Genomic DNA, 16,729 nt, shown 5'->3' with positions numbered 1-16,729 from the left:
CTAGTTGGTCTCCCATCCAGGTACTGACCAGGCTCAGCCCTGCTTAGCCTTTAGTGGGAAACCAGTCTTGGGCTACAGGGTGATATGGGCTGCTGGTTATGTTTGGTATTTACGTTTTTGCTCAACAGCCATTGTGGCTTGTGATTTCCAAGGTTACTAGCCCCTCAGCATTTTCACTGGCCACAATTTTGACATTGATGGCATGGGGGAAACCTGACAAATAAATATATATATATATATATATATATATATATATATATATATATATATATATATATATATATATATATATATATATATATATATATATATATATATATATATATATATATATGTACACACACACACACACACACAAACACACACACACACACACACACACACACCTAAAGGATTATTAGGAACACCATACTAATGCTGTGTTTGACCCCCTTGCACCCTTAGAACTGCCTTAATTCAACGTGACATTGATTCAACAAGGTGCTGAAAGCATTCTTTAGAAATGTTGGCTCATATTGATAGGATAGCATCTTGCAGTTGATGGAGATTTGTGGGATGCACATCCAGGGCACAAAGCTCCCGTTCCACCACATCCCAAAGATCATGAAATTTGAAATGATTCAAGCTTTGTGACATGGTGCATTATCCTCTTGGAAGTAGCCATCAGAGGATGGTGCATGGTGGTCATAAAGGGATGGACATGGTCAGAAACAAGGCTCATGTAGGTCGTGGCATTTAAACGATGCCCAATTGGCACTAAGGGGCCTAAAGTGTGCCAAGAAAACATCCCCCACACCATTACACCACCACCAGCCTGTGCAGTGGTAAAAAGGCATGGTGGATCCATGTTCTCATTCTGTTTACGCCAAATTCTGACTCTACCATCTGAATGTCTCAACAGAAATCAAGACTCATCAGACCATAGATTCTTTATATTAGGGGATGGAGACCAGCAAGTGTTGTAACATGGTCAGTTTGATGAGTCAGAAAAGAGCTGTAGTGATGTTATCAATATCATTGTAGATTTCAACATTGTAGATTTCATGACAAAAAAAACTTCAGGGAAAAAAAAGTACAATTTATTACGATTCAATGTTATGCCTAGCAATAATTGTATTGTAGATGCAGTTATTTGACTTACATAATCTAAAGTAGCTGTTTCTCTAATTTGATTATTTGCATGCTACCTTCAAATCCACATGCAAAAAAATTTAGCTAAGCTATGACTGTTTGGGGTAGCTGGCCGTAGAAGAAGAGACTAGCCATTATTGGGTGTTTTTGCATCATTTTATGACAATGCATACAGCATGAATCCAGCAATGGACATGCTTTCGTTTAATAAAAACCTCACAAAGTCTATGCTCACATGCTGTCATTAAATACGGCAACATTGGACTTAACCACCAAAGCTGCATGTCATAACCAACAAAGCATTTGCATAAAGCAATCTATTACTTTTCTAGACAAGTTGAGTATATAAAAAATATAGTCCAAGCCCTGACACTGTAAATGGATGTATAACTTCTATATATAGACATTTTATAAATATAATTTTTCTCTATTGATAGAAGTGGCCAGTGCTAACATACCTGCCTCGCCGGCAGACAGAACAGTGCGGTCAAATGCTGTGGCAGAATATGCCTCATTTTTCATGTTGCCATCCCACTCCTCCACCCTTTTTAAAATGGGTGTCACTATCTGCAGCACTTCAGCAGAGCGGTTCAGAGTGCCCTCAGCCACTTCCTGAGTGAACTGCAGACGTTTCGGAGTCCGATCTGGCATAGAAACACACAAAAAATAAACTTATTGGCAAGCATGTATTATAAAATAACCTTCAAACATGCACATACTCTACATGCAATACAGTATAAATACCAACAATGAATTGGGGATCATTTTCAGAGACCAATCTATTTTGGGTGTTTAATGGGGGGGGGGGGGTGAAACACTCAGTTTCAGTCAATCTCATGTCAATCTTGAGTACCTATAGAGTAGTATTGCATCCTTCATATCTCCGAAAAGTCTTTAGTTTTATTATATTTATAAAAGAAATATGGGCTGTACCGAGTCTTTCTGGAAAAAAACGAGCACCTAGAGGCGTATCGTGTGGGCGGAGCTAAAGAATGACGAGCGCGCAAAGCGATGACGTCCTCAAGCGTGGAGAAACCCATGCTATCGCTCTGAGCTAATAGATATATGATCCAGAATCGGAGGCTGAAATAAATTGAACAGGAGAAACAGCAACATCAGGACGTCCGTCTCTGTGGTATGTACTGTATTTAGTGGCCTGTCAACATTTGTATGTCTTTACTCGCAGTTTATGAGGACATGATTCGGTTTATGGACTATTGTATGCGACTAAACCTTAGCAGTAGCAAGCAAAACGGTTTTGCATGTCAGACTAGTGTAACGTTATATATAGAACAACAATAGAGTCCGTTAGCGCATTTGAATGACAAAGCACGCGATCGTGTCGTTTACTGATGTTTACTCACGCGACGATAAGCAACAGCATAGACATTTGAAGCAGTTTTACTCACCGGCTGCTTCCAAAGCAGGACCAAACCGTTATCGCTGGGACAGCTCCGTCAAAAACACACTTCTGTGGAGATCCACTTTGCGATGCGACTGAAGCGATAATGTACTGAAGCTTTCCGTCATTTCTGCGTTCAAATCGGTTCAAATGCAGTGCTGCCTTCAGCTGTGCTGAAGCGTTGAAGTCGCTTGATGTCAAAGTGGAGGAATGAAGTGGAGCGCGGCGCGGACTATAACCGACATAAGTGTTCACGGACGACTGGATCTGCAGCTGAGCAGTGTTTATGGGCGTACATTTCCTCTCTCGCTCTAGTCACACGCGTGCGCACCCTACCAGGAGAAGAGCCCGTACGGCCCATACAAGGACCTTCCATTCTATTAACGTCAAACCAAACCATACTCGAAAAAAACTCTCTGAAACTTGTGATTAACCGGAAGGAGTATTTTTGACAAAGAAATACTCCATCAAACGTCCAACATTAGTTTTTGAAACTTTGTCTATGTTTAGGATGGGAATCCAAGTCTTTAACAGTGTAAAAAGCTCAGTATGCATGAAACAGCATTTCACCCCCTCCCCCTCCCCCCTTAAAACAAGCCAATAAACATTGGTATGCGGTTCACGCATTCCACGTTCCACCTCGCAGCACAGGTATAAATAAGGAAGTGGAATACTGCATCTTTGCTTTACTGTAGAGGAGCTGAACTTGGTCCTTCAGTGAAAGCACCACAACAGGATGTTTATCTCCATTCCCTCCTTCAGGGAACGAGGTTTACATAATCAAGACTTTCCCTTTCAGTTGGTCACATTTGACGCACGTCGGAACTGACCAACGAATTTGGTATCCTACTAACACGCCAGGGATGCTAGCCCTTCACTGCTTAAGCTTGCTGAACTGCCCCCTTGTTGGGGCAGGAAGTCATGGGAGATGTCTCGGGAGATGCTGTGGAGCCACCCCCTTGAATGGAAGGAGAGGTGGGAGTTGCACATAAGGACTAACCTAGCAGGGTAGTACAACATATGGCAGTCTTTGGGGTGGTTTCAACCTAATAATAGTGCGGGGTGATGGAGGTTTCTGGTGATACTCAACAGGGTTAAAAATTTCCGAGGAACGTCCAGCCGGCAGCTCTACATATATTTGTCAATGAGGTCCCTTGAGCCAACACCCAGGAGGAAGCTAAACTTAGTTGAGTGTGCTCGTAACCCGAATGGCAAGGTACGTCTTGGAACTGGTACACCAAGACAATAGCATCCACTGTCCTGTGGGCTAACCTCTGCTTGGAGACAGCCTTTTCCTTCTGCTAGCCTCCATAACAGACAAAGAGCTTCTCTGAGGTCCTACAGAATATATGTACACCACCTGGTCCCTGAAGGGAGTGGTGGGAACCGTAGGCACATATCCAGGCCAGGGTCTCAGGATGACGTGAGAATTAGCTGGCCTGAATTCTAGGCACGATTTGCTGACCGAAAGTGTCATCCTACCCTCTTGATATAGGTCAATGCAGTCAGGAGCCCTGTCTTCATGGTCAGGATTTTTAGCTCTATGGACTGCAAAGGCTCAAAGGGAGGACTCTGAAGTCCCCCAAGCACCAGAGCTTTGTCTCAAGAGGGTACGAGTTTAAATAAGGAACACCTTCAGGGGTCTTCCCTGTGGGAAGAACACCATTCAACAAACAGTTTCCACTTCAATGCATTGAAGCGCCTCATAGAGGAAGCTCTAGCAGAAGTTATGGTGTCTGCCACAGCCTGTGAACCACAGGTCCAGGTCCAGCCATGACAAGGGTTCCCCCGGTCAGCGAATAGTACAACAGGTCTACATGTGTGGCTCAGAAGATGTCCCATGGGGAAGGAGTCGCTGGACCACCTGGGGAAGGAGCTGGACCACTTGGGGAAGGAGTCGCCACTCTCCCAGAGGTGTTGACTGTCGTGAGAGCTTGTCGGCTGTCCGATTGAGCGCACTGTCATGCTCAAAAAACCTGTCTCAGGCACAATAATTCCGATCTTTCATGTATTCTTACTCTTGTGTAATCGACACCCTATCCTAAATAAACCCGTCTCTTCCGGGATACCCTGAAATTTTGAATATTCCATTTTGAATATTCCATCTAATATGATTTCTGACCTGAAAGGTTGCCAGAATAATAATCATACACGGTGTGTTAATAGGCCAGAGGAGAACTGGCACCCCGACTGAGTCTGGTTTCTCCCAAGGTTTATTTTTCTCCATCATGCCCTGATGGAGTTTTGGTTCCTTGCCACTGTCGCCTTTGGCTTGGCTTGCTCAGTTGGGGACACTAAAATTATGATTAAAGTTACTCAACTAATTATACAAATAAAATTTATGAATTAGGTTTTATTTAATTCTATAAACTATAATACTAATATGCCAACATTGTCGCTATATGATAAATTAAAATAAGCTGATAACATCACTGTTTTCTCCAGTACGACTGTACAGCCAAATCTAATTTTGTTGCAATATTATCCTGTTTGACACTGTGAAGCTGCTTTGACACATTTGTGATTGTAAAAGTGCTATATAAATAAAGTTGATTGATTGATTGATTGACCAGGGAAGTGAATGGCCTGAAGCAACCTCAGATGCTTCTAACTCCAAAGGAAGAGATAGCAGGCGAGTTGCAACATGTCGTGGGAGCGCAGACCACCCTGTCGGTTGATGTACGCAATTTCTATTGAACGTCCTGCCATTGAAGGTATTCAAGCAGTTCAACAATGACCAGACTCTCTCTTCTGTGAGGTGTGCAGTCAGGCTGACTGAATCCAGCTCCATACTGAGATAAAAGCTCCTTTGTATGGGACAGAGTTTGCTCTTCTCTCACTTAACTCAAAGGCCCAAAAGGCTGAGGTGACTAAGCACCATGTCCCTGTGTTCTCACAACTGATCCCAAGACTGAGCCAGTATAAGCCAGTCATCGAGATAGTTGAGAATGCAAACGCTGTGTTCTGTGAGCGGAACAATGGCTGCCTCTGTGACTTTCATGAAGATCAAAGGCAACAGGGAAAGCCCAAAGGGCAGGACTTTGTACTGATATGCCCTCCCCTCGAACATAAAGTGTAGGAACGGTCTATGTTGATGGAGAATTGAGACATGAATGTACGTGTCCTTCAGGTTGATTGCTGCGATACAATTTAGAAGATGGATGCATTCGAAAATGCATTTCTGCGTTAGCATCTTCAACAGGAACTTGTGCAGGGCCTGATTCAGGACACACAGGTCCAAGATTGGCCGTAATCCAACCTTTCTTAGGCACAATGATGTAGGGGCTGTAGAATCCTGACCTCATATTGGCTGGAGGACCTCGTCCTTCACCAGTAGGACATCAATCTCTGACCGCAAGACATGAGCAGCGCTGCTTCAAAGTGGATGCCCTTGTACCTGGGAAGCTGGTGGGAGAACTGAATTACGTAGCCGAGTCTGATGGTATGGATGAGCCAGTGAGACAGCCTGGGGAGTGTTTGCCAATCCCCCAGAGACCGGACAAGCAGGACCAACAAGACCACAGACCCTGGGTCCCAGACCCCATTGAGGTGGAATACACAGACCCGACTCGGGAGGCCCAGAGGCTGCCCAGAGTGTTACCTGAGTTTTCCAGGGTGGAGCAGAGTGTGGGTGAGAAGGCCTGGTGGTGTCCTTAAGCCACACATGTTTGCCCTTATGCTTGGCGGCAGACTTTGCGGGATCCTGAGCGGGTTGTGCGCCACACTTAAAGTTTGGTTCCAAGGACATCAAGCAGGCAGAGGCACTGCGGCCGACAACTGGGTGGAGGCAGCTGCTGGTCGTCGGGGCAGGATGTTTTTAATCGCCTTAGTCTGCTTCTGGGCCTCTTGATGGCATCACCGAAGAGGCCGGCCTGACAGACAGGAGCGTTGAGGAACCAAACTTTGTGGGGCTCGAGCATGTCTGCCAGGTTCAGCCACAGGTGCCATTCCTGGACCACTAGTGTGGACATATCCTGACCCAGGGAGCGTGCAGTAATTTTTTCGCCACCCAGAGAGCGGGTTCCGTTGTCATATGCAGGTCCTGCATAACTCCTGAGTCAGAACTACCCATGTGCAATTCCTTTAGCGCTTTGGCCTGGTAGACCTGCAGGAGTGTCATGCAGAGTCAATGCAGCTTCTCCACAGGAGTGAGATTGGACAAGAACTTACACGTCCGAGGGATTACCCCACCAAGGGATTACCCCACCAAGTGGTAGCAGTCTTGGGACACAGCTGTATTGCCACAGATCACTCTCCCGGGGGGATCTCCATGTACCCCTTAGCCATGCTGCCATTGAGGCACCATCTAGTGTTGTATGGCGCTGTCCATGATTTTTGATCTCCTGATGCACTTCCAGGAAGAAAGGCTCCGGAGCAGGGTGCTGAGAACCAGCACAGGCCGCCCCAAGTGGAAGCATTCTACTCAAGCCAGACACTTGCAGCAGCCCGGGAAAGCATAGTTGTGAGCTCTGGATCAGACTTGGGCAACACTACCAGATCCGAAGGGGGCAACGCAGCCAGGACATTAACTCGGCCCCCGATGCAGCAATCAAAATCATATCCTCAGCTATAGTCCCAAAAGTAACAGCTGGTCCCCTATGGGAAGGAACAGCATGCTCGCTTGGAAACTTCAACTTTAAATGTGGCAACAGTGGCAGATAGATAGATAGATAGATAGATAGATAGATAGATAGATAGATAGATAGATAGATAGATAGATAGATAGATAGATAGATAGATAGATAGATAGATAGATAGATAGATAGATAGATAGATAGATAGATAGATAGATAGATAGATAGATAGATAGATAGATAGATAGATAGATAGATAGATAGATAGATAGATAGATAGATAGATAGATAGATAGATAGATAGATAGATAGATAGATAGATAGATAGATAGATAGATAGATAGATAGATAGATAGATAGATAGATAGATAGATAGATAGATAGATAGATAGATAGATAGATAGATAGATAGATAGATAGATAGATAGATAGATAGATAGATAGATAGATAGATAGATAGATAGATAGATAGATAGATAGATAGATAGATAGATAGATAGATAGATAGATAGATAGATAGATAGATAGATAGATAGATAGATAGATAGATAGATAGATAGATAGATAGATAGATAGATAGATAGATAGATAGATAGATAGATAGATAGATAGATAGATAGATAGATAGATAGATAGATAGATAGATAGATAGATAGATAGATAGATAGATAGATAGATAGATAGATAGATAGATAGATAGATAGATAGATAGATAGATAGATAGATAGATAGATAGATAGATAGATAGATAGATAGATAGATAGATAGATAGATAGATAGATAGATAGATAGATAGATAGATAGATAGATAGATAGATAGATAGATAGATAGATAGATAGATAGATAGATAGATAGATAGATAGATAGATAGATAGATAGATAGATAGATAGATAGATAGATAGATAGATAGATAGATAGATAGATAGATAGATAGATAGATAGATAGATAGATAGATAGATAGATAGATAGATAGATAGATAGATAGATAGATAGATAGATAGATAGATAGATAGATAGATAGATAGATAGATAGATAGATAGATAGATAGATAGATAGATAGATAGATAGATAGATAGATAGAGCTACCAAAAATAGCTAAAAAATCGGAAGTTGTACAGAGGTATCTTTGCAACTGTGGCAGCTTTTAGAACATTAATTACAGACCGGAGCGCTGCTGCAAGTGACGCCCATTTCACACATAGCCTACTCCATTTGCCGTGCGTATGCGTTGCGTTTTTCTTCTTCTTTACGTATCCATGTTAACGGATTACAGCTTTCACACTGCATGCGGACGTGGTCCAGCGAACCGCTCCAGGAGTGGTGCGTATAAGAGCAGTGAGGTGAACGTTTCTCGACCGAGTCTGAGTGAAATTGTGCATTGTTTGCATTAAAATAAACATGTACTGACACAAAAACCTACTAATTTTTCCACAGACACATATAATGGGAAAATAGTTTATAATTCTATTCTGTTTCAAAGTCATTATAAGGCGTTTTGCCTCGGGTAAAGCAAGGAAAAATCCTGGCAACATCATACCTGGCATTTAGCTAAATAAGAAGACGAATAATGAATAGCACTCGTCCTTCCTCCTTTCTTTTTGGAGGTGGAAAAACGCGCATCGGCAACTTTAGTTTAGTTTGAGCTCGCTATGCATCCTCCCGCCCACATACGCCGATACACAAGTAAAAGGAAAATTGGTAAGTGTTGTGAATCATGATACAGTCAAAATGTAAGTTGTTTTTAATTACCTGCTTACCTTGGGCTATGTTTTCGTGAGGTAAAGAAAAGGGGATATTTTGGTTTGCTATGGAAAACTTTAGTCTACCTAGAGTGAACAAGCAAAATACAAGATTTTGCAAAAGCAAGTTACAAATACCCTGGGGCTAAGTTTTAGGTCATGCCTAAAGAGGAAACAGTCATTCCAAGGAATATAAAACCCTTCCAGTTTAGATTTTTCCCATCTCCTTTTGCTTAGCAGATCTCTAAATGGCTGTGAGAATTACTGTTATACCAAGGTGGCAACCTTTTGACTCTAACTTATTTACTTCTAAGAGATGCCATCTGAAGTATACAGAATACATAATAAACAGAAATAAAGAGAAAATTATAAATGAAAGAAATCTAAATCATACTTGGCAGAGCTCGAAACACAACATACAAAACCAGAACAGGCAAAAATAGTAGTACAACCTTAAAAAATGTCAATGTGCAATTTATTCTTGCCTTTATGAATTGCATTGATGTCACTGATGATCTTAGCTATTTTTTTAGAGGAGCTATCCATCATCTCACTGGTCTCTTCGATGTATTTCTTATTGTCAAGGACTGTGGATTCAATTTCTGCAAAAATAAAATACATTGGACTTAATTAGGACACAAAATTAGGAAAAGAATGAAAAAACACTCCCTCTACTTTACCTGTCTGCTGAGATAACAGAGCTGAGGCCTCTGTAAACACATTGTTACTCTGAGAGCTCATGAGATTCAGCTGAGAGTTTAATCCATCAATATCCTGTGAGAAACATCAGGGGACACATAAAGTAACCACATACATTACCATTCAAAGGATTAGAATCAATACAACGTTTTTGTTGTTTTTGAAAGAAATTGGCTCTTCTTCATGTATACCAGACTTTTGAATGATAGACATACATAAAACAACACTACCATGATATTTTGAACGATGCTTTAAAGTACCATGCAAATATAATATGGTAATCATTCAGTATCTGAACATCCTGACAATACCAACATTTTTTTTCTTTTTCTACAAGAGACAGGTAAGGAGCTTTTATTCCTTTCTGCTATCTCCTGAGGAATAGTAGTTAGTGGTTCCACAAGCGTGTTTTTTTTTGTTTTTTTTTAATGATTATTTTGAGTGATAGAATCTGAAGCTTGAATTAGTGTGCTTGGCTCTCGAGGGAGTTAAATGTGTGCTTTTTTGTGATGTGGTTGCAGTAATTGCTCCACCTAGGATTGACTATCTCCTGAGGGATAAGAATTGAGCATTTGCACTCTGCGTTTTGTCAATCCCACCTCAATCACTCAATCCCGCCTCACAGCCACCATTATGGGACCGGGGTGGCAGTGGCTCAGTGGTTCATGTAGGTTGTCTACAAACCAGAAGGTTGGTGGTTCAATCCCTGGTTCCACCTGACCAAGTGTCGAAGTGTCCATGAGCAAGACACCTAACCCCAGCTGCTCCCGATGAGCTGGATGGCACATTACATGGCTAATATCGCCGTCGGTGTATGAATGGGTGAATGTGAGGCAAAAATGTAAAGCGCTTTGGATAAAAGCGCTATATAAATGCAGTCCATTTACGGTGAGGCAGGATTGAGCGTGGCTGTTGTAGGCAAAGCAGGGACGAGTCAAACAAGTTTGTTTTGTTCAAACAAGTGGCGTTTGTTTTCAGACCTCAAATAAAGATTCAAACGGTCATGAATCAGCTTATTGATTCATGATTTGGGTCGCGTGTCAAAATGGCAAACTGCTGAAGTCATGTGACATTGGCGATCCAAATCATGAATCAACACGCTGATTCACAACCATTTGAATCTTTATTTGAGGCTTGAAAACAAATGCGGAAGAGAAGACTATGCTGAATAAAGTTGTAGTTTTTGCTATTTTTGGACCAAAATGTATTTTCGATGCTTCAAGAGATTCTAACTGATGTCACATGGACTACATTAATGATGTTTTTATTCCCTTTCTGGACATGGACAGTACAGTGTGCCTACACTTAGATACGCTGTCAAACTAAATATAAAATATCTTAAACTGTGTTCCGAAGATGAACGGAGGTCTTACGGGTATGGAACGACATTAGGGTAAGTCATTAATGACATCAATTTCATTTTTGGGTAAACTAACCCTTTAAAGGGTTAGCTCATAGCCTTTAAAGGGTTATGTCGTTCCACACCCGTAAGACCTTCGTTCATCATCAGAACACAGTTTAAGATTTTTTATATTTTAGTCCCAGAGCATAATGCAGTCAATGGCCACTTTACTGTCCATGTCCAGAAAGCTAATAAAAATATCAAAATATAATCAAAGTAGTCCATATGTAACATCAGTTGGTTGATTAGAGTCTCTTGAAGCATCGAAAATACATCTTGGTCCAAAAATATCAAAAACTACAATTTTATTCAGCATTGTCTTCTCTTCCATGTGCCTCCAAAAAGAATCAAACGATTATTGAATCAGTGAATCGATCAATGATACGGATCGCCAATGTCACGTGATTTCAGCAGTTTGGCAGTTTGGCAGTTTGGCAGTTTGATGCAAACCGAACTGCTGAAATCACGTGACATTGGCGATCCGAATTAAACTAACCCTTTAAGGCTTCAGTTCTTGAGAAACTCCAGTCTATGACAGTTGCTGGTGCCCCTTTAAAATTATGACCTCTCTAAAGTTTTTATATTTAGCTCAGCACAATCGGGCACTCATCCATTTAGCATGGCAATGTGTGTATTCCATTCGTCATAGTGACCCCTAGGGGACACTGCATGAGTTTTCTTTCGAAAGGGAACGTCTCAGGTTAAGCATGTATCCATGGTGCCCTGAGAATAGGGAATGATACCATGTGTCCCTTTGCCATGTTTCCAGAATTCCTGCGGTATTCTGGGTCTTCTTCAGCCAAGAAGTGGATGACATATTTCACAGATACCCTTTTATACTCATGGTTGCACCAGTGGAGACATCATAGGCTTCCGCTGCATTCTTGTTTATTATTGTGAAGTAGCTTTGAAACTATTTCTATTGTATAAAGCGCTATCAAAAATAAAGGTTAATTGACTTACGCCATGAGTCCTGCTGGAGATGTTAAGAGCAGTGAGGCCAGTGATGTTAGCATCATCTATATTTTTGACAATATTGTCATATACATTCAAGGCATTCAGGGCTTTCTGCACATGTCCATTTGCATCACTTCCTTTCAGATTACTAAAGGAGAGATAAGAGCAGCGATTGTCATATGATGTTCCTTTTGCCATTTTGTGACAGTCATGAATAAGAGTACATTTCAAATATTATACTGATATAGAAATAACATCTGCTATTACTGGTTTGAAACTCACTACTGAAGTTCTTCAGCATGTCTCTGCAGATCGTCAGCATGTTCTTCGGCTCTCAGAACTAGTTCTCTGTCTGACTGAGACATTTTCTCTGTCTTTCTCTCCAGTGACACACGAGCCCCGTCGATTTCTGCATGCTGTTCTCTCACATTCTATAAACACAAATGCAATAAAATAACAATTTATATATCTGGGAAAAAAAGAGACCACTTAACATTGATTTTTCACTCACACACATATATATATGAGTGAAAAATCAATGTTAAGTGGTAACTCTTTTAAAATAAAATACTCCTAATATATATATATATATATATATATATATATATATATATATATATATATATATATATATATATATATATATATATATATATATATATATATATATATATATATATATATATAATCGGGAGTATTTTTTTCCCATTTCATGTAAAATTGTCAATAGACTTTATAAGTATAAAATATAAGTGTAAAGTTAAATATGATATGGCCTCTTGAATAATATCTTCGTTGCAAGACTACAGTAGCCTACAGAATATGCTGAAATTAAGTTTATAAAAAGAAAATTTACCGTGATCATATCTTCCACCTCAAGGACAGTCAGGTTTGCCTCAGAGACGATTACACCAGCCGTAACAGTAGTTTGATTAACAATGTCATAGATGTCTTTTAGACGCTGCTGCTGTGCCTGAGTTAAAGTAAACAAAATATTTATAACATTAAATCACAAAATAAATATTACATGACAAAAATATTTCACAATTTTAGACATCTCCCTTAAGTTTTACTATTTGTTATGAACTGTGCTTTTACTGTACATTAGTTTAGCAATATTTAGAAATCAAGGACATTATTCTCATTGGACAGCATGTTTGGCATTACGTAAGGCATTTCTGGGTAAGAAAAGTAATTTGCAATGTCGTATTTGCAATGCCTTTCAAGAGCTGTTTAAGCACTCAAGACTCATGCTAGTTTGTATATGGCAACACAGATTCAGACTAATCCTGTCAGACTGCCAAAACTTCTCTTTCAGATGTATCTTGAACTACCTCTTGACCACATGTCTTGTAGTTTGTGCAGTAGTCTATGTATTCCTATATTGCGAGCTTGCCCTAAGCCACACATTCCCCCCTCTCAACAGCTGGGGAGGCCCTCACTGATTTCACTGTTCCCTTTTTGACATCATGTTATTGAAACAAATGTCCCCTAGCCATTTTTTAATACTGTTTTAAATTTAATGTTTCAACATCATAACCTAATACAAAGACTTGTGGTTTCTGTTTTTGCAGGGTTTAAGATTCACTGGATTTTTTGCCCAGATGGGTTTTTGCCTATTATTTATAATATTTCACAATATCACAGAAAGAGTGTCATGTTTTCCAAATAGCAGCATTATTGCAAATGTGATTTGTAATCATGTATTGGAACAGTTTAAATAAACAGTTAAATGTGTGTGTGTGTGTGTGTGTGTGTGTGTGTGTGTGTGTGTGTGTGTGTGTGTGTGTGTGTGGTTTGCTGTTATATCCACCGATCAGGTGGGCCAAGTCACAAAAAATTATATTCCAATCAGTTGGATAAGAGAGAAATCATTGTGTTTGTTTGATAAAGATATTTTGCGAGCCCTGTGGCCGATTTATTCAGGTTGCTGTTTCCCCACACGCTTTAGAAAAATAAAATAACTCAGTTGTACTGACAGGGAAGCTGACGGGTTTAATTGCATAATACTTGTAGCTACCTTTTGTTCACAAAGTTTATAACTTTTTTTATTTTGTGTAATTTTATTACACAATTAATTTGAACCTTGTGTGTACAAGTTCCGCCAGTAGTCAGCACTCATGCAACATAAGCAATGACGTATATCCGAGTAAACAAGATAGAGGAAGTTAGCGAGTGAAGGGCATACAAATTTGGAAAGAAACACAGCCCAATTCAATAAAGTCAGCCATTTGCTCAAAAACTGTGGTTAAAAACCGAGGTATGTATTGAACCATGGACTAATTGTATTGTTGCATCCCTAATTTATATATATATATATATATATATAATTTGCAGGGAAGTTTAAACACTTGGTCTTAACTCCTGAAAAACAGAAGCACCCACGACAAAACTGATGCATACTTTGAGCTGTAAAATGTATATTCTCATAACAGGAAATGTGTAAGAAGGCACCTCTCTCCTCTGTAGTTTGTGCTGGTTGGTCTTATATTTTTCAAATGTCTGCTGCAGTGTATCTTCAGCTTTGTTGAGGAGATCCTGAGCTTGAAAGAGTCTGGCAGTGAATCGACCCAGCACTTCCCGCATAGGCAACAGACGCCCCTGCGTAGTCATCAGAGTTTTCTCAAAATGGCGCACACGCCGGAGCACTACAATCAGACATGAAGGTAGAGTTTGAACGAGAGCACAAACACATGCAGAATTCAGTTAGAAACTAATACAAATATTCTCACATTCATGGGCCTCAGAGGATTCATCAGTAGCAAGCGGCTCTTTGGGAGAAAGGTCCAGATTTCTCATCCAGCCTAAGATCCGTTCGGCTTCTGCTATTTTCTGCAACTTTACCTGAGGATCTAACTCCTGATGGACACCATATAATTCCCAATCTCTAATCATATCTGAAACACATGCACATACAAACGTATTATGTTCACTGTTTGTATAATCAAAGCAAGATAAGAGAGTATACTCAGAACACTTTGGATCTCATACTTTCTTTCAATTGTTCTATTTCAGCCATTTTATTAGTAAGCAATTCACAAAGAATTGTACTTTTGTAAGCATTGCCCTTTTGTGCATCTCAGTGAAATAATGCAATGACAGATTATTCTTTCTATTGCTTGTTATATCCACTTGCGCTACTCATGTTTATTTCACTGTAAAAGTATGTTATTCAAACATTTTTACCTGAGCCAGTGTGCATGCATAAAATTATTATTTCACGAGTTCACACTTACAAATAATTCAGATAGAATAAATGGTATGCGTATTTGGCGTGCTGTCCGAGGAGAGGGCTCCGAGCTCGGTATTTGGCCCGAACCCAGAGTACTCCCCCCGTATTTCTGGTTAGGAAAGTTAACCAGGTGCGTGTGAGGTAGAAGGGGTGGTGGAGGGATGCTGCAAACTTTGTCAAGGAACGTTGGTGAGTTGACTGGGTATTTATGTGATCCTCCACTTGAGCTGATTGGTAGACATGTTGATTACTGATTGTTGACAGCTGGTTGGAATGACATCATGATTAGGTAGATCATTTGAACGTGCTTCTCCCGAACTTAGTTTTTTAAGAAACATCATTTCACGAGTTCACACTTACAAATAATTCAGATAGAATAAATGGTATGCGTATTTGGCGTGCTGTCCGAGGAGAGGGCTCCGAGCTCGGTATTTGGCCCGAACCCAGAGTACTCCCCCAAAAAATTGCTACTAGCATAGGACAGCAGCCAGTAAATGATGTTGATGCCCCCCAAAAGTTGCAGAGCATGAACTGGTGCTGTGCCAATCGAAGGGGGGGATAGTCACTGGATTGGGAGATCTTGTTCATTATTGTCTGAGGTTTGTATGGTCGTGATATCAGAAAGGTGAACCTCGTTGGTAGTCAGCTGGGGTGGTTGCGTGTAGGCGAGAGGAGATAGAAGTGCTGTGGCAGTGGAGACGAGCTGTTTCAGCATACTTTCAAACGTATCCAATGAGCTGGCTGTACAAAGAATTAGGCTCCTGTAGGAGTTGAGAAGATGACACTGCTGTGGGGGTGGGACAAGTTTGGATGGAGGAACAGAACTCCTGCGGGAGTGAGGTTGGTGATACTGCTGTGGCAGTGGAGATGAGCCCTTTTAAATCTGCTTTCCAAACTATCCGAAGACCCAGTTGTACAGAGAATTGGGCTCCTGTGGGGTGGAGAAGGTGAGACTGCTGAGACAGTGAAACAGGTTTTGAAAAGACGTATCAGAGCTCCTGCGGGAGCGAAATTGACTATAACTGCTGCGGCAGAGGATACGAGACGTTTCAACTTGCTTTCCAACTATCCAAACGAACAATTTGCACGGATGATTGGGCTCCTGTGGGAATGGAGATGACGACATTGCTGTGGTATTGAAACGAGTTTCAATGGAGTATCGGGCTTTGCGAGAGCAGAGTTGTCGATACTGCTGCAGCCGTGGAGACGAGCCATTTTAACTTGTTTTTCGAAACCAGTGAGCCGGGTTGGACGTAGAACTGACACTCCTGCGGAAATATGGAGAAATCACTGCTGCGGCAGTACAAGCAAGTTGAATGGAAAAAACGGAACTCTTGCGAGAGCTGAGGCGGTATCACTGCTGTGGCAGTGGAGGCCTTTGGGTGGAGGAACTGGCTTCTGTTGGAGCGGAGGAGATGACACTGTTTTGCAGTAAAGTCGGTTGGAGAAACTGGGCTTCTGCTGGAGCGAATGAGATAACACTGCTGCGGCAGTGAGAACTAGCTGGATGGAAAAGCTTAGCTTCTGTTAGAACGGAGGAGATACTGCTGCGGCAGTGAGAGCCAGCTGGATGGGGAATGCTGAGCTTC

General features: G+C 41.1%; 1 protein-coding gene across 1 annotated transcript in view; it reads right to left on the bottom strand.

Moving 5' to 3' along the window:
* lama4 (laminin, alpha 4) overlaps positions 1 to 16,729 on the bottom strand; it is a 172,381-nt gene that overhangs the window by 110,829 nt on the left and 44,823 nt on the right. The window contains exons 12-19 of the mRNA XM_067417412.1: positions 14,641 to 14,805; positions 14,363 to 14,556; positions 12,765 to 12,881; positions 12,191 to 12,339; positions 11,915 to 12,056; positions 9,531 to 9,624; positions 9,336 to 9,452; positions 1,590 to 1,775 (exon numbers count right to left, since the gene is read on the bottom strand). Coding sequence (XP_067273513.1) covers positions 1,590 to 1,775; positions 9,336 to 9,452; positions 9,531 to 9,624; positions 11,915 to 12,056; positions 12,191 to 12,339; positions 12,765 to 12,881; positions 14,363 to 14,556; positions 14,641 to 14,805 — 1,164 coding nt within the window. The remainder of the gene's footprint in view (positions 1 to 1,589; positions 1,776 to 9,335; positions 9,453 to 9,530; positions 9,625 to 11,914; positions 12,057 to 12,190; positions 12,340 to 12,764; positions 12,882 to 14,362; positions 14,557 to 14,640; positions 14,806 to 16,729) is intronic.

Source organism: Pseudorasbora parva, chromosome 15, assembly GCF_024679245.1.
Source record: "Pseudorasbora parva isolate DD20220531a chromosome 15, ASM2467924v1, whole genome shotgun sequence".
In the NCBI taxonomy this organism is placed as follows: Eukaryota; Metazoa; Chordata; class Actinopteri; order Cypriniformes; family Gobionidae; genus Pseudorasbora; species Pseudorasbora parva.
Note: the sequence above shows the minus strand (reverse complement) of the source record. Positions and strands in the feature narration are given on the sequence as shown.